The sequence below is a fragment of the Podarcis liolepis genome (genome assembly GCF_965112155.1).
Source record: "Podarcis liolepis genome assembly, chromosome: 10".
Taxonomy (NCBI): Eukaryota; Metazoa; Chordata; class Lepidosauria; order Squamata; family Lacertidae; genus Podarcis; species Podarcis liolepis.
Window position 1 is genome coordinate 74,240,624 of NC_139562.1, and position 18,607 is coordinate 74,259,230.

At 44.0% G+C, this 18,607-nt stretch overlaps 1 protein-coding gene across 9 annotated transcripts in view; it reads right to left on the bottom strand.

Moving 5' to 3' along the window:
* LMNTD1 (lamin tail domain containing 1) overlaps positions 1-18,298 on the bottom strand; it is a 234,282-nt gene extending 215,984 nt beyond the window's left edge. For all 9 annotated transcript variants that reach the window (XR_014516765.1, XR_014516766.1, XR_014516767.1 and 6 more), the window contains exon 1: positions 18,157-18,298. Coding sequence is in view for 6 of the 9 variants with exons in the window: in XM_083464182.1 (XP_083320308.1) it covers positions 18,157-18,174 (18 nt within the window). In the remaining 3 variants the exon portion in view is untranslated. The remainder of the gene's footprint in view (positions 1-18,156) is intronic.
* Between the last annotated feature and the right edge of the window lie 309 nt (positions 18,299-18,607).

Consider the following 18,607-nt stretch of genomic DNA (forward strand, 5'->3'; position numbering starts at 1 on the left):
TTGCATCCTCCAGCATCCTTTGGTCCCTCACCAGGTCCCTCACCAATGCACCAATGCATCAGGTCCCTCACCAATGCCTTCCTTGTATACTAGTTTTAATACCACAGCATATATTACTATACACATTTGAACAGGGGGTGTGTTTGAGTGCAGTTCCTAGGGGGAGTGTTTCCCTTTTTCTTGGTCTCTCCCTGGACTGTTGCACAACAAACAATAATAGATAAATCAAAGATAATTTTAAGGAACATGTGCATGTATACACAACACTGTGGGTAGTAAGTGTTAGAATTTTCAGTGGCATTTGCCTTGTGCACCTTAGAATTGTGTCTGGGGCGGGAGTCACATATGACAGAGATGACCATAACTTACATTGGCCCTCAGACAGGCAAAGTCAAACCCTTTTTTGCACTGAATGGAATAGAATCATAAGTACTAGTAACCAATGCAGGGGCTGAGTTATAATTGCTAGGGATATGGGAACACAGGTAGCGGCCTTATGCTAAGCCAGACCATTGGGGTCATCTAGCTAATTATTGCCTATACTAGGGCGGTCCAACTTTTCACACCAGATGTGCTGCAAGAGCACTTTGACACGGAACCCGCAGGCCATACACTGTCTTGTCAGGGGGTGGCGGGGGGGGGGAGGGATCAAGGCCTAAATCTAATGTGCCCCCTCCCAGCCCTCACACTGCCTCCCTAAAGCCAGATAAGCAAGGATCCTAGATCCCTCCCACTCCTTCCCAAAGCTGGGCAAGTGCTAACTAGACCCTGCCAGAGCCCTCACACCTCCTCTCCAAAGCCCAATGCTTCACTTACCTGGTTTGGGGAAGGCAGTTTGAGGGATGCTGGAGTGGGGGCACATCAAATGTTATTCAGGGCCGCCAAAAAAGGCCTAAACTGACAGTGGCACACCAAGGTTTCAGACAGCAGTCTTTTCCAACATTACCAAGAGAAATAGCAGGCTGAATCCACTGGCGGAGGAAGAGGCGTGTGGGAGGAGCGCACCTCCCCTGGCAGTGCGATCCCAGCAGGGTGCCATCATGGCTGCCCCCCCACCCGCCCGCGCTGGGTGCCACGCCCCTAGGGGTGGCACACCACGCCCCCAGCACACGCCCCATGCCCCTATGGTGGCATGCTACGCCCTGGGGACGCGCCCCCACCGGCTCTCCGCCACTGGCCGAATCAGCCATCTTTTGCAAGCAAAGCAAGGCTACCAAGAGAAAAGGGGGAGTCATTCGTATGCTCTGAGGGGAGGGGGGAGGAAGCTAAGAGGCAACCTCCCTAAAATAAGCCCAGTGTGGTCTGAAAATGTTGTGTGGGTGTGTTTCGAATGAACACTGAGGTGAAGCTATTTGGAAGAAGAGAAAGAGTTACTTGTGGAAGGTATAGTCAAAATGTTGCCCCCCGACACTTGGGCCACCAGAGATGAAATCAAGATCTAGCTGCTAATAAATATTTTTAAAATTGATTTTCCAATATAGGTCCAATAACAGTCTCATTATAACAATGCCAATTTTATCCAATTAATACAATTATTAAAACCAATTATTTATATAGTGAATTATACAATTTAGTTAAAGTGCCTTCCTCACATGCTAGTTTTGATGGATTCCACTTTGTGTTTTATTTTATTTTATTTTCTGCATTCCAAAATCTTAATAATTTCAGTTACATTCCCTTCAAGATAGTAAACCCTTATACAACAGCTACAATCTTACGGTTTCAATTTGTGTTAATACATTAAGTATTATTATGTTGTGTCCTTCATTCTTCCAACTGTTGATATTTCCCATCATAACTTGGGGGAAGCGCTTGTCTCAGTTTTCCAAAAGCTTTTGAATCACTTTGTCCCTTGATTCAAGAGTTTGTTAGAGACCCCTCTGTTTCAACAAATAAACTGTCCTCACCATTTTTTTCTAGCCCAGAAAGAGCAGTCTGATTCCAAACTGCCAATGATTAATTAAAAAAAAACCTCTGACTTTGCAGCTGGCAGACTCCTTTCCTCCTTCAGCTGAAAATTTATAGTCAGTTATCTTTCCAGTTAGAGTACATTCTAAATTGTCTCGGTCTCCTTCTCATTCCTTTGAAAATAACGGAGAGTGGGGGTGGTTTCTTTCTGCATTCCAACATAGTCCTTTCAAAGGGTGATACTTCCCCCCTTTTCTCTCTGTTCCATTCCTCTCACACATGCAGTTCCAGTTTGATGTTAAATTTCATGTTTTTAATCCAGTTTCTTCCACCCTTTTTTATATTATATTTTAACTTTGCATTCTGAAGAGGGTTGCCGAATCAGAAATGCAGAATAAACACTTTGAAAAACAAATATAGGCTCCCCCCCCCCCAATCTCTGGCACCAAATGAAACCTAATCCCATTTCCAACCTTTAAATCCTTGTAGCCGAGATCATAGAATCATAGAATCATAGAATCATAGAGTTGGAATAGACCACAAGGGCCATCGAGTCCAACCCCCTGCCGAGCAGGAAACACCATCAGAGCCCTCCTGACATATGGTTGTCAAGCCTCTGCTTAAAGACCTCCAAAGTAGGAGACTCCACCACACTCCTTGGCAGCAAATTCCACTCCTCTATGTGACATCCTTTTATATATTTGAACATGGATATCATATCACCCCTTAACCTCCTCTTCTCCAGGCTAAACATCCCCAGCTCCCTTAGCCGTTCCTCATAAGGCATCGTTTCCAGGCCTTTGACCACTTTGGTTGCCCTCCTCTGGACACGTTCCAGTTTGTCAGTGTCCTTCTTGAACTGTGGTGCCCAGAACTGGACACAGTACTCCAGGTGAGGTCTGACCAGAGCAGAATACAGTGGCACTATTACTTCCCTTGATCTAGATGCTATACTCCTATTGATGCAGCCCAGAATTGCATTGGCCTTTTTAGCTGCCGCGTCACACTGTTGGCTCATGTCAAGTTTGTGGTCAACCAAGACTCCTAGATCCTTTTCACATGTACTGCTCTCAAGCCAGGTGTCCCCCATCTTGTATTTGTGCCTCTCATTTTTTTTGCCCAAGTGCAATACTTTACATTTCTCCCTGTTAAAATTCATCTTGTTTGTTTTGGCCCAGTTCTCTAATCTGTCAAGGTCGTTTTGAAGTGTGATCCTGTCCTCTGGGGTGTTAGCCACCCCTCCCAGTTTGGTGTCATCTGCAAATTTGATCAGGATGCCCTTGAATCCATCAACCAAGTCGCTGATAAAGATGTTGAATAAGACCGGGCCCAAGACAGAACCCTGTGGCACCCCACTAGTCACTCTTCTCCAGGATGAAGAGGAACCATTGATGAGCACCCTTTGGGTTTGGTCAGTCAGACAGTTACAAATCCACTGAGTGGTAGCATAGTCAAGACCGCATTTTACCAGCTTCTTTACAAGAATATCATGGGGCACCTTGTCAGATGCCTTGCTGAAATCAAGGTAGGCTACATCCACTGCGTTCCCTTCATCTACCAGGCTTGCAATTCTGTCAAAAAACGAGATCAGGTTAGTCTGACATGACTTATTTTTCAGAAATCCATGCTGATTATTAGTGATCACAGCATTCCTTTCTAGGTGCTCACAGACTGTTTGCTTAATGATTTGCTCCAGAATCTTCCCTGGTATTGATGTCAGACTGACTGGGCGGTAATTATTTGGGTCCTCTCTTTTCCCCTTTTTGAAAATAGGGACAACATTTGCCCTCCTCCAGTCTGCCGGGACTTCGCCTGTTCTCCAGGAATTCTCAAAGATGACTGCCAGTGGTTCTGAGATCACATCTGCCAGTTCTTTTAATACTCTTGGATGCAGTTCGTCTGGCCCTGGAGACTTGAATACATCTAAACTAGCCAAATATTCTTGTACTATCTCCTTAGTTATTCTGGGCTGTGTTTTCTCTGCTGAATCATTTGCTTCAAATTCTTCAGGTCGGGCATTGTTTTCTTTATCGGAGAAGACTGAGGCAAAGAAGGCATTGAGGAGTTCAGCCCTTTCTGTGTCCCCTGTTTGCATTTCACCATCTTCTCCTCTGAGTGACCCCACTGTTTCTTTGTTCTTCCTTTTGCTACGAACATACCCATAAAAGCCTTTTTTGTTGCTTTTAACCTCTCTAGCAAGCCTGAGTTCATTCTGTTCTTTAGCTTTTCTGACTTTGTGTCTACACGTGCTGGCTATTTGTTTGAATTCCTCTTTGGTGGTTTCCCCCCTTTTCCATTTTTTGTACACATCCTTTTTTAATCTTAACTCAGTTAAAAGTTCTTTAGATAGCCACCCTGGATTCTTTAGGCACCTTCCATGTTTCCGTCTCATTGGTATTGCCTGACGTTGTGCTTTTACTATCTTCCTCTTAACAAACTCCCAGCCATCATGAACTCCCTTTCCTTTTAGTATTACTGTCCATGGGATCTCACCCAGCACTTCCCTAAGTTTTATGAAGTCGGCTTTCTTAAAGTCAAGAAATTGAGTCCTAGTATGCTTGGCTGCTCCTTTCCGCTGTATAGTAAACTTCAGAAGAGAATGATCACTCGCGCCTAATGATCCTTCCACTTCTACCCCACTAACCAGGTCATCAACATTGGTTAGGACCAGATCTAAAATGGCTGTTCCTCTTGTTGCTTCTCCCACTTTCTGGACAATGAAGTTGTCTGCAAGGCCAGTGAGGAATCTGTTTGACCTTATGCTCTTGGCTGAGTTTGACATCCAACAAATATCTGGGTAATTGAAGTCCCCCATTACTACTATCTCCCTTCCTTTTGCATGCTTGGCCATCTGTTCCAGGAAGGCATCATCTATGTCCTCTGTTTGGCTTGGGGGTCTATAGTAAACTCCCACAATGAGGTCTCTGTTATTCTTCTCTCCCTTAATTTTGACCCAAATGCTCTCACTTTGGCTTTGAGGTTCTAAATCTTGGATCTCTTCACAGGTATACACATCCCTGACATATAACGCCACTCCTCCTCCTTTCTTGTCTGGTCTGTTTCTCTGGAATAGATTGTATCCCCCCATTATTACATTCCAATCGTGGGACTTATCCCACCAGGTTTCAGTGATGCCTATTATGTCATATTTAGTTTGCTGTACCAAGAGCTCAAGCTCATCTTGTTTATTTCCCATGCTTTGCGCATTAGTGTACAGACATTGAAGTCCATTAATCATTCCCCCGTGTCTCTTATTTAAGGATTTTTTCCTTCCACCACTAGGTCTGCGTGCTGTTTGCTCCATTTGGTCTATGACATTTGGATGATCATCTTCATCAATTGATAGACTCCTACCTTCAGGAGCACTGTCTCCCTCCCCCACATTAGTCAGTTTAAAGCCCTCCTGATGAGGTTTCTGAGATTTTTGGCAAAAACATTTATCCCCACCGTTGTGAGGTGCAGCCAGAAGTCCATCTTCAAGAAACTGCAGTCCGTGATCTAAGAATCCAAACCGTTCCTGTTTACACCATTTGCGAAGCCAGCTGTTCACTTCCACTATTTTTCCCTCGTTCACTTCCACTATTTTTCCCACGTCGTTCAACTGGGAGGACAGATGTGATGACAATTTGTGCATTTAATTGCTTCAATTTCCTGCCCAGAGCCCCGTAGTCTCTTTTGATCTTCTGGAGGCTATTGCTTGCAGTGTCATTGGTTCCCACATGAACCAAGAGGAAGTGGTATTTCTCAGTGGGTTTTATGATTCCTTGCAGTCGTTCAGTTACATCTTGGATCTTAGCCCCGGGGAGACAGCACACCTCCCGAGACATCTTGTCAGGCCCACAGATCACTGCTTCTGTTCCCCTCAGTAGGGAATCCCCTATCACCACTACACGCCTCCTCTTAGGTTTGGTCGGGGTTCTTCCGTGAGCTGTCCATTCCAAGGTCGCCTGCACGTTCCCTGAGGACTCCCTGATGGAGTCTGCTCTTCGTCTTCCATGCTAGGGGAGAGGACCTCAAAGCGATTGTGTATTTCTAAACAATCAGAGTGAACCCTGGGCCTCCTACTTCTTTGAGTCACGTTTCTCCATATATCTGGCACCTGTGTTGGTGAACTAGCCTCCTTCTCAGGGGTGTCCCCTGTCTCCTCCTTGGTGGAGATGGTGTGCTCTGTTGCTTCCAAAAAGAGCTCCAGCTCTCTAATTCTTTGGAGCGTAGCTACACGTTCCTCCAGTTGCTGGACTTTGTCTTTTAAGAGGGGAATCAACATGCAATTGCTGCAGGTAAAGCTGCCTGCAACCTTTGGCAAGATGGCAAACATTGCGCAGGAACCGCAGGCGACTGCAGCTGTTCCCTCCCCCTCCATCTTGAGAACGTGTCGTTGGGGGTGGCTACAGCGGTCCTCCATCATAAAAAGCGTGAAGACAGGACAAATAACTCCCCCCACAAAAAAACCTAGGTCTCCCTCAACAAACGTTTGAGACTAGCTCCCCTAAATCTAAAAGATGGATCAAACTGCAAGCTCTGATAAGCTCCTCCCACAGCTAATCACCTGACTCAACAGAAACCCTGCCCCCTCTGACCTTTGCACAGGGAGAGCAGCTAATCAGATGTTCCGCAGTTTGTTGTCTCATCACTTCTAGCACACGCCTGTACTTTACTCCAATTAAAGCCCAATTAGCAGGATATCCTCTACTTCCAGGAACAGTTGGGAGGTGGCTCGTTGCAGGTCATGGCAGTCGGAGTGCTCCTGCACCCAGTGTCTTTGCCTGCCCTCTCATTCCATAGGGAAGCGAGTTCCAGACTGCAGGTGAAAGCCCGCTCCTCCACCAACCAGAGAGGAATTCAAAGAATGAGTTTCCTCCATCATTCTTTGTTTCCGTGTGCTCTGGTTTCCGTCACGGTGTTCTGTTGTGCCAGAAGTGGTTTAATCATGCTGGCCACAGGACCTGGAAAGCTGTCTGTGGACAAACGCTGGCTCCCTCAGCCTGAAAGCGAGATGAGCCCTGCAACTCCATAGTCGCCTTTGGCTGGACTTAACCGTCCAGGGGTCCATTACCCTTTTACCTTTATATTTTGAGAATGATTCGTGTTCCTATGTAGCTGCATTGTTCAATACTTTGTGGATGTCCCTTGATCATATTATAAAGAAGTTGTGTTCTATGTTATAAATCAAGCACTGCTGAGAATTGTTTCTTTTTTGTTTTCAATGTATTTCTTATCAATAGAAAATTGATGTGATGTGAGCAAATTTGTTTTCTGAATGTGTGTCCCACAGAAAAAAGTTTGAGAACCACTAGAGTATAGAAAGGTAAGATGCCTACCCAGATGGAAGTGGGAAGATGCATGGCCCAATGATGGGTCAGGAATCACAGCACACCAGACCTGTTCAGTAGGGGAATAAGAAAGAATACATTCCTCAACTGAAATGGGGAGCAAAGTGCTAGTGGGTCCTCACTTTTGCTCACCTAGTGTGTTCAGGTCTTCTTCACCACTTCTTGCTCTTTAGCAGTTGTGATGCTGAGAGAGATCTGCAGTAAAAGCCCTAACTCTGCATTGCTTTCTACTAAAGCAGGCACTAAGATTGAATCCCATATACATTACTTATCAAGTCAAGTCAATGAATAAAGAATGAATAGCTTGCTGACCAAATTAACCAAGCTGCACACATGTATCTGCAGAAATGATTGCAGTTTATTTCTCAAAGGGGAAGGAATGTAATGTTCATCATCTGCTATAATCCTTTGTATTCATGCAAGCACCTGTTCTGCTCAGCTGAAGACATCAGCCTCAACCACATGTGATGCTAAGCTAAACAATGGCTTAGTGTGCAAGAGCAGTTGTGGCCACTCACTCTTCCCCACCTCTGGAAGCGAAGCCATGGTTTCACTTAGCATAGCATCCAAACCATGGTTCATAGTTTGTTTCCCCTCAAACAAGAACAAGTCAAATGAAACAAACAAGGAGCCTTGGATTCGATATAGCACTAAGCCAGACCATGGGTTAATTCCTGATGGCTGGGTTTATAAGGCAATGTGTGGGGGAGGGAGGGGAATCTTCAGTAGCTGCCTGGCTGTCACTGGTGCAACACTTTTATTGCTCTACTGCTTGAACTTTGCTCTAGCTCCTTATCTGGACTGTCCCCTGCTGTTTTAGCAGCCTTGCTACAGCACATGCTTCTAGAGTTACCATCTTTGCAGTGCAAGAAAATTTTCATTTGTAAGATTCATTGTAAGTGAATCAAGCTCTCACAGCTCCAGTGTTAGCAAGAATGGGACAGCAGTCTAAGGCAGGGATGAGGAACCTTTGGACCTCCAGATGTTGCTGGACTCCAACTCCCATCATCCCCAGTCGGCATGGGGCATGGTCAGGGATGACAGCTCAACAGCATCTGGACAAGTTGAGTTGAGCACTAAGCTTTACTGCAAGTTATGAAGGAAGTGAGTTTCCTTCAGTTCAGTCTGAATTTGAATATGCACCTCTTCTTTCTCAAACAAATGCTTTTCTAGAAGAACCTCCTATGAGGTTGGACCACATTCTTGTGTGATTGTAAGTTGACCTCTTATGCTGGACTCAGCCTTCATCTTATCTGAACAGCAATAGTTGGGAAAATATGGGATTAAATCATGTTAGGCAACTCGTGAAGTACCAGCAGGGAAGTGGTCACTATAAATATACATTCCCAGTTGCCAAAAAAGGACAGTGATTCTGTAAACATTGCTAATGAGATATATTACAGCTGTGATCACTGCAGATATAAAGACAATTTAATTTTCTTTCTTTCTTTCTTTCTTTCTTTCATGGTCCTTGAAATTTGGTGTGAACACACAGGGCCAAATTACATGCTACAACTTCCATGTAATAAGCAGCTGCTGCCCCAGTCAATGGGCACAGATGCCCTGCATCAGTGATTGCCACTGAGAGTGTAAATAGGCCCAGACTCTTCCTACCCATTTTACACTGGAGGCCAAGAGGTCACTAGGTGCTGTGAAAGACACAAAAGCTGTGTGGGGAAATCCTGAAGCTCAGTCCTCGTAATTTGCTCTTATTTCATTTAGCATGCTCTTGCGAGAAAAGAAAGCCGGGAGGGGAAATTTAAAGGACCCATACGTACTGGCTAACATGTGTTAGCCAGTGAAAATTCATCTTGCTTGAATTGCAGCAGTTTGCAAGTAGGGTCAACCTGCCCTGGTTCATCATTCAGGCAATGGACTTATCAGCTCTCTGCTGCATGAGGGAACTGGGGTGCTGACTCAGAACCAAAACTGTCTATACAGTATCATCTGTCCATTTACAGAGAAGGAAGAGTCCTTGGCTTGTTTTCTCTCTCCCACAATGCTTTCCTAACTGCTTTGGGCAGTGATTGTAAGACAACGACGACGACGACAACAACACGTATTATTTTAAAAGTACCACAGATACTAGGCAACGTGTAAGATGGCTGAGGGTATACTCTAGGCTTGCAAGTAGTTTATCAGCAAGCTAGGAATACCAGAACTGCCGGAGACATTACTCCACCAGCAAAGCCATTCAAATCTAGCCTCAGAAATATTGTGCATCTTAGCCCTACAGTCTGGAGCAATCATTTACTAAATTACTCACCCAAGCAGCATTTCAGAGCAGTATTTGGAAACTAGCAAAGTAGCGGCATTGAGTGAATAATACAGAGGATGGAAAGAGGAAAAGAGGAAAAAGGAGGGAAGAGCTAAAAGGTATTTGTCTTATCACTGCTTATTCTCTATTAAGTATAGTTTTTTTTAAAGCCTATATTCCAATAAGGAGAAGTGTCTAGTTTTTTTATAAAGATTCCAGTAAATAATGAGCTATCGGGGGTGGGGGGGGCACTGAGTAATTCTGAATTTCAATATTCTCTTATATTTTGCATTTGATACTTCTGTGAACAAATTACAAATAATACTCACCTTTTCATAGTTAACACAGATCAGCACTATTTTGTTCCCCATTTCCTTGGCATCATTTCCTCATCCTCTTCATCCTCAGTGTCTTTCAGCTTCATTTGCTGTCTTTTGAATGGCTGTGATGAAAACTGCTGTGACAAAATCTGTCCTCCAGTTTCTCAAAACCTTTCCTCCCCAGTGAAAGAGGCTGCCATCTTTCTGTCTCTTTCTCAGGGTGCTTCAGAATTTCTATGGGTGTGGAATTTTGGAGCTTACCATATCGTATTACAAGGATCTGAGAGTGGTATGTGCATTTTTATTTCCAGTAAATGTTTCTCCAGCAGCCTCCCTGAATGCCCGTGGCTCATGAACTTAAGAAATCCTGTGGGAGGAGTCACCATGCAATATCTTGCTCCTAGACTTTAATTCAAGCATGGGTGCCCAGGATTGCAGCAGGGGGCAGACCACTGGTGGCATGACTTGCAGAATAAATGAAGGAAAGGGAACTCACAAAAATCCCTTGGCCACCTAAAAGAAGCAGAACAAAAACACTGCACCTCCCTTGTGAGAATTTCACTTTTGCAAATGTTCAAATGCAAGTTATTTTCTCATTAATTGAGAATAGTTAAAAAATTTGGGCACAGTACTATGGGAGACCCACTTGCTTCTTTTTACGAGCACCCATTATAACCCTAAATGGCAAAATGGGCAAATAAGACCAAGGAGAGAAAAGACAGAGGAGGAGGAGGAGAATAACACCATGAAGAAGAAGTCTAGTGGCGGCCAGGTATTTCCCATATACTAGCAGCAAACTCATTCTCTGAGTACAAAGCCAAACGCAGCACCAGACCACACACAAGAGAAAGGTATGAGCAGGGATTCCACAAGACTTGCAGAAGTACAAAAGAACTTGGGGGGGGGGACACTCTACAGAGGAGAAAACTCTAAAAAAGAACAATGATGGCAAATATAAGATGGGAGACACCTGGCTTGCCAGTAGTACATGTGAAAAGAATCGAGGAGTCTTAGGAGGCCACAGGCTTAACATAAGTCAACAATGTGATGCAGCAGCAAAAAACCTAATGCTATTCTAGGCTGCATCAGCAGAAGTCTATTGTCCAGGTCAGGAGTAGTAGTATCACTTTATTCTGTCTTGGTCAGACCCCATCTAGAGTACTGTGTCCAGTTCTGGGCACCACAATTTAAGAAGGATGTAAGGATGTTGACAAGCTGGAACGTGTGCAGAGGAGAGTGACCAAGGTGATCGGGGCCTGGAAATGGTTATGAGGAACTGTTGAAGGAATTGGGTATGTTTAGCTTGGAAAATAAAAGACTGAGAGGAGATATGATAGCCATCTTCAAAATTCTAAAGGGCTGTCACATGGAAGAGGAAACAAGCTTGTTTTCTCCTGCTCTGGGTGTGTAGTGGAAGTGCGCAAGAGGATCGAGGAGGCATAGGATTGGCCTTGTGCAATCAACCCTTCCCTTCGGGCCATAAGTCCTCTCTCTTTGTGTAAGAGGGTGGTTCATTGATTGTTTGGGGGTGGTTTTACATTAGAAGTTTTATTTTGTTCAGATAAAAACCTTTCCCCTCAATAAGTGCTTTATTGTCTATAAAAGATCCATCAGATAACCTGTAATTGATTTAGCAAAACAGGGGGAATGGACCCAAACTCATGGCTTCAAGTTACAAGAAGGAGATTTCAACTAAATTTCAGGAATAATTTTCTGATGGGAAGAGCTGTTCGACAGTGGAACAGACTCCCTTGGGATGTGGTGGACTCTCCCTCCTTGGAGGTTGGCATGATTAGGTGTGTGTACAAATATATTGCAAATAAATACCGGGTATCAGTTTCTTTCGCAAGCTGCAGAAGATGGAGGGATCTGAAGCAGAGACGATATAAGAATTCTGTATGTCTATAGTCTGCAAGGATTGTAATGCCAGATACCGTGGATTATTTTACAGATATTTGACAGCATTTTGAGGGATTAAAGTATATCTGAAACAGTTTTTTTAAATGCATTGGAAAGCATTTCTCTCTTAATTTTTTTTTAATGTACAGTTTACAAGAGGGTTTTATCCCATTCCCCCCCCCATCACTTCCAATTTTTCCACTAGATAAACTGAATGAGGGGAGCGGGGAGTTTTCCTTCCCCACTCATCCCCTTTTACTGCCCCCCCCAAGGCATATGCATTCGTATTTGCTGTAGGGATGCACTGTGCAGCTACAGAGAATTCCCTGCAATACACCTCTTTCCATCCATTCTGAGGGTGAATGCATAATATATACTTAGTCTTGGTTCAGATGTAATGAGGATCCCTGGGTTCCCACTGTGAGAATAAACCATGGCTGTGAGCGTTTGGCCTTCACACTCACCCTCCTCTTGCCGCCTCTCTCATGCCCATGAGGATGAACTGTTTTCAATATTATACTAACCAGATTCCCAAAACCATCCAATTCTACAGATTTCCAAGGCATTAAACTGTGGTTTGAGAACAAACTGAGATCTGATACCATAGTTTGATCTTGCTTTGTACTTACTAGCCATAGTTTAAACAAGACACAATTCACCAAGCTCAGATGTCACAGCTTTAAATGAAAACCAGAGCTTTCAATCTTCTATAAAGAGCTGAAAGGGGAGTTCACAAGCCCAAGGCTCACCACAGATCATCCTCTTGCACCTAAAGAAACAAGCTCTAGACTTGTCTGCATCCCTTTCATCCATTTTGGGGATCCAACTTTAAGTCAAATCACAAGGCTGAGAAACAGAAGAAGGAAATAATGATGCTGAAGCTTCATGCTTCTCAAAGAGTTGGAATGAAACAGGAATAAATGCTACATGTCCAAGCTAAATATATCCTTGCCCTGTTTACAGCTTTTATTAATGCATGAATAAACATCCTTTCTGAATCTTGCTAGAATCTGCACATTCTGTTTGCTTGAACCAGACAGCATCTTTTCATTATATATAGTATTTTGTTTCAAGAGGCAGCCCCAGCAATTTCTGAGTAATATATGCTCAGGTATTTAAAATATTGCTATTTTAAAAAGTTCCCTTTCATGACAACTCATAATCCTATAATCAACAATAAGCATGTCTGTCTTGAGGCTTTTAAATATATTATACATATTTAGAGAGCATAATAAGGGTTTCCTTGAATAAATAAATCATTAGGTCCTCTTGCACTCTTTGCTTTTATATACAGTGGTACCTCAGGTTGCATACGCATCAGGTTACATATGCTTCAGGTTACAGACTCCGCTAACCCAGAAATAGTACCTTGGGTTAAGAAATTTGCTTCAGGATGAGAACAGAAATCATGCTCTGGAGGTGTGGCAGCAGTGGGAGGCCCCATTAGCTAAATTGGTGCTTCAGGTTAATAACAGTTTCAGGTTAAGAACGGACCTCCAGAATGAATTAAGTACTTAACCCGAGGTACCACTATATACAGTTGGTTTTTGTTTTACCACAAGACAGAAAATGGTTCTAAAGGAAATAATTTCCGCTGTATTACTGCACCAGCCTAGGGGTGCCTATTATGGTGGAAATCTAAATACAAACGTAAATGCTATACAGTACAGTCCCATAGACTCCAACATTTCCCAAGAGGAAATGGGGGCATCTGTCCCACACAACATCCCGCTGCTGCTGCTTGCCCGCTTGCTTGCCCACTCGCCCCCATCCCCACCACTTGCTCGTGTGCCTGTCCAACCTCCTTGTGCATCTGTAGCGGGGGGCAGCAGGTGACTGGGCGGCAGCGGCAGTAGCTGGTCTGTGAAGGTGCGCAACCCATGACATCCGGGGATAAAATGAGAAGGCTTCTACAATTCCAGGATGCCCCCGTAAAAACAGGACAGTTGCATGCTATGCAGACCTATTCATATTTACCGGTACCCAGAAGTAAATTCCCACACCTAAATATGCTTAGTTCAAGTTTTCTGGTATTGTAGAACATAATGGGGCAGGTTTCCTTTAGGAAGATTTTTTTAGTAGAGTATATATCACTGGAGCATGTAGGCCATGCTAAAGATGGAATGTTTCTTGCAATGTACTGTTCCTTTAACACAGGGGTGAGGAACCTGTGGCCTCCATACATTGCTGGACTACAGTCATCCCTGTCATTATTGGCTGAGGCTGCTGGGAGTTGTAGTTTGCCAACAAGTGGAAGGCCATAAGTACTCACCCTGGTTTTAAAACTAATCCTATCTGGGACCTATAGCCTATTCAGAGGCAGTTTTAAGAGTAGGGTGACCAGTTCATCTGCACTGGGTGCCACACTGCAGGGGGTGCCACAACAATGCTGTAGAATGGATCGGGAGAGGTGCTGCTGAGATTTAAGATCCCAAAGTCCATCAGTCCTGTTCAGTACTTGGTTTGGTACAGAAGTGTAACACGGCAGCTCATTTGCTGCCAATTCCACAGTGGGTGACTTCTCAACTCCACAAAGCTACATATGTCATTCTTCCATCTTTCTACCCACAAGCAAGCCTACAGCTATGCTAATATGTTTTGACTTACTTATTTAACTTATTTAAGTATAAAATGTTATTTATCACACACGAAGTCCACATGCTACAACTTTGTCAAGTTGCATAATAGTTGAGACCATTGCTCCATTTAGCATCTTGCCAGCTACTGCGACAGGCTATAGCGCTGTGTGACTAGGGTGTGGGGGCTACCATCTTACATGCCCTGGGCAGTAGGAGGGTGACAGGGCATGGGGTGGGAAGTTAACCCTTTCCCCAATTCCAGCCTCCTTATAAATGACTCCCACAGGACGAATAGGCTAACAGCTTATCTACAGCTCCAATAAGAGCCAAATTTCCACATGAGGCGCAGTCTTATTCATGGAAGTGCCATGTATGAAACAGCTCAGATTCACCTGATATATGACCACAGTATGAACAAGGGACTTGTTAAAAACCATGTGACTGCAGCCATCATAACTTATATGCTCATAGTATTCAAGCCTTTTAGTTTGGTACTCTGACTAAAGCATATAAGAGTATCATATATCACCACTCAACTAACAGCACTGTTGCCACTCTCAGTGGGAGATGCCATTTAATGGAATTTCCCACCAGCAGGGAGTAATACTGAGTAAGCAGCAAAAACTATATTAGCATTAGACAACACTAGAAATCAAATTCCAAATAATGAATCAATTGGGCTCATCCAGCCTGTTGGGAGCCACAAATAAGACATAGGGCCACAAGTTTCAGGAGAGATCAGCGTTAAGGTTAATTTAGACCTGTCTGCAACTCAAGTTTGGTAGCTATTATTGGAAATTGATAGCCATTTTACAGAGATGTAATCTCAGTTGGTTTAAGTGTAAAACTGCACCATGCCCAGTTTGGACATGGAGCTTTAAAGTGCAGATCTGTGACTAGAAAGAGTGAGGTAAAAGGATAAGCCCTCTAATAATAATAATAATAATAATAATAATAATAATAATAATTTTTTATTTATACCCCGCCCTCCCCAGCCAAGGCCGGGCTCAGAGCGGCTTACAAGCAATAAATAAAACAAGATGAATGATTACAACTTAAAAACAAAAATAAAATACAACATTAAAATAATGGAACATTAAAATATTAAAATGTAGCCTCATCGCAGGAGGAGAAGGAAAAGAAAAAAGAAAGGAGAAGGAAAAGAAAAAAGAAAGAGAGGGAGGGAGGGAGGGAATCAAATTGGCTCCAAGCCAAAGGCCAAGCGGAACAACTCTGTCTTACAGGCCCTGCGGAAAGAAATCAGATCCCGCAGGGCCCTGGTCTCATGAGGCAGAGCGTTCCACCAGACCGGAGCCAGAGTTGAAAAGGCCCTGGCTCTGGTTGAGGCTAATCTGACTTCCTTAGGGCCCTGGACCACTAGCGTGTTGCTATTTATGGACCTTGAGGCTCTCCGTGGGGCATACCAGGAGAGGCGGTCCCGTAGGTACGAGGGTCCTAGGCCGTGAAGGGCTTTAAAGGTCAAAAGCAGCACCTTAAATCTGACCCTGTACTCCACTGGGAGCCAGTGCAGCTTGAAAAGCACTGGGTGAATATGCTCCCATGGCAGAGACCCCGTGAGGAGCCTCGCTGCAGCATTCTGCACCCGCTGGAGTTTCTGGGACAGCTTCAAGGGCAGCCCCGCGTAGAGCGAATTACAGTAGTCAAGCCTGGAGATGACCGTCGCATGGATCACTGTGGCCAGGTCGGGGCGGGAAAGGTAAGGGACCAACTGCTTGATGGACCAACTACTTGATTTTTCTTGAAGGTGGAAAAATGTCACCTTGGCTGTTGTTGTAACTTGCGCCTCCATGGAAAGGGAGGCGTCAAGGATTACACCCAAACTCTTAAGATCAGTCACATGTCCAAGAAAATAAGAGCAAAATACTAAGTGACCATTTGGCAGTCTTTCTCAGCCTTGGGTCCCCAGGTGTTGTTGGACTACAACTTCCATCATCCCTTGCTAGCAGTACCAGTGGTCAGGGATGATGGGACTTGTAGTCCAACAACATCTCGAGACCAATGACTGAGAAAGGCTGGCATAGCATATTCGGGGGGGGGGGTGTCACACAGTAGTACCCTTAATAATGGCACTACATATATGCTCTTCTGTGCATTCCTCCCACAGTAATGCTGGAATATCTAAAGACTCACAGCTTTGTGAGCAGTGCATGGAACAGCTGCCCAGCAGTGAAAAGTCGGTATGAGGACAGTATGCCATTGGTCTATTAGCCACAAGCTCATTGCCTTCAACAAGAGGAGTGGAGAAGCATGAATTGGGTATATTGCCTTGCTCTCTTTTGAAATTTGAGCTAACCAGTGAGCTTGTCAGGACAAAGAAACAACAATCCCTTGTGGCTTAGGGCCCTCATATTTATGGGACCGACCGCCTCTCCTGGTATGCCCCGCAGAGGACCTTAAGGTCCATGAATAACCATAGTTTAGAGGCCCCAGGCCCTAAGGAAGCCAGACTATTCGCCACCAGGGCCAGGGCCTTTTCAGAGATGGCTCCGACCTGGTGGAATGCTTTGTCCCATGAGACTCAGGCCCTTCAGGATTTAATCTCCTTCTGTCGGGCTTGTAAGACAGAGCTATTCCACCTGGCCTTTAATTCGAATTCAGCATGATCTTTTATTTCCCTTTTCTTCCCTCCCCCTCCCCTTTTATAAAGATTACCCGCTCTGAGACCCCACAGCTAATTCTCCCTGGCCTCCTCGCTGGCCCAAGTAGGACCAATTCAGCCAGCAGCCCTGGGGATTATCTAATGCTTATTAGATGGATTTCCCCTAAATTGATTTCTGAACTTTGAATTTTATTGTTAAGACATGTTTTTATATTGTATTTTATGCTGCTTTTACAATTAAGTGTTTTAAATTTGTTTTTAGATGCCCGGTTTTTGAAGTGAGAAGGGCGGGGCACAGGACTTTGCTTAATGATAAAGTACAGTGAAGATATAAGTCAATGCTGAATACAATAGAGGGCAGGCGTGTAGCCAATGCCCTCTCAGCCTGCGAGGCACACCCACTGGGAGGCCAGGGACTGGCCCATTTGAGATGCTGCAGCAGGCGGGAACTTGAGCCAGAGGTCCAGGGGGACTGAGGGGTTTTCCCTAGCAGCTGCCCAGCCATGTGCACTCTGTTCTCCCTGCCCAACAGGCCCCAACTGGTGTCCACCCAGGAAGGGGTCAGCGTCCATGATGGCATTTCAGGAGCCAACCTCAGAATCACACACATGCCTAGGTAATCATATCAAACAAACAAGACCCTTTCTTCCTTTTCCTTTTCCTTTCCCCTTTTCCTTTCCTTTCCTTTTCCTTTTCAATTGTTGTTGTGTGTTGACCAAATAATATTGGTTCTATGTAATTTAATCTTGAATATGTTCCGAGACCAGGCCTTTAAACCCTGATGAAACTTCTCCGCCTGCCCCCAAATCTCTTCAAAGCCTTTTCCCGCACTGAAATGGTGCCCCACTATAGCTCCAGACTTTATGTATCAAGTTGATTAGAAAGGGAGAAGGCGAAAGCTACCCGTCATCTCATTATTTTATTCTCTTCATTTTACTGTTATTTTAAAAGTTTTGGATTTTAATATTGTAGTGTAATGATGCATTGTCACCTACCTTGGGAGGATAGGAACCCTAAACAATGGGCTTGAAATGTGTTAAATAAATGAAGCATAAAATATGTGGAGCACAAAAAGTCATGTTCTGATCCCTGGTCATGTAACCTGTGCCATTATTTCATTCTGAATTTTAACACATATAAATATATTTGACATGTGAGTAGACTTTATGGAACAAAAACAACACAACTTCAGCATGTTAATGCATTTGAAAATGGATTATTAATAAGAGAAAACACTTACAGTCTGAAGGAACTCCATTCTGGCGGATATAAACTCTCTTTTGCCATGGATCGAGATACCAGAGATTTTAAAAGGGGAGAACTACATTTTCTTTGAAAAAAAAATGCTGCCTATATATTCCATACTATGACATCATGGTTACTATGATATCAAGGCATAGCAACAAGCATGAGGGTTGCCTTATTCTATAACATGATGACATGTTACCTTGAAACTCTTCCCAACAAGAATTCAGAAAATATTATCAACATCTATACCATCATACGGCATAACTGCACTGCAATCTTATAAATTACATAATATCATTACCCCTCCCCTGAGAACCTGAAAGGCGAGCTAAGAATTCATAGCAGAGAACTCTCAGCTCTCTTACCTGACTACAATTCTGAGAATTCCTTGAGGAAAACTGTGACAGTTAAACCAATGTAAGTTAATAATTACAGCTATTCCA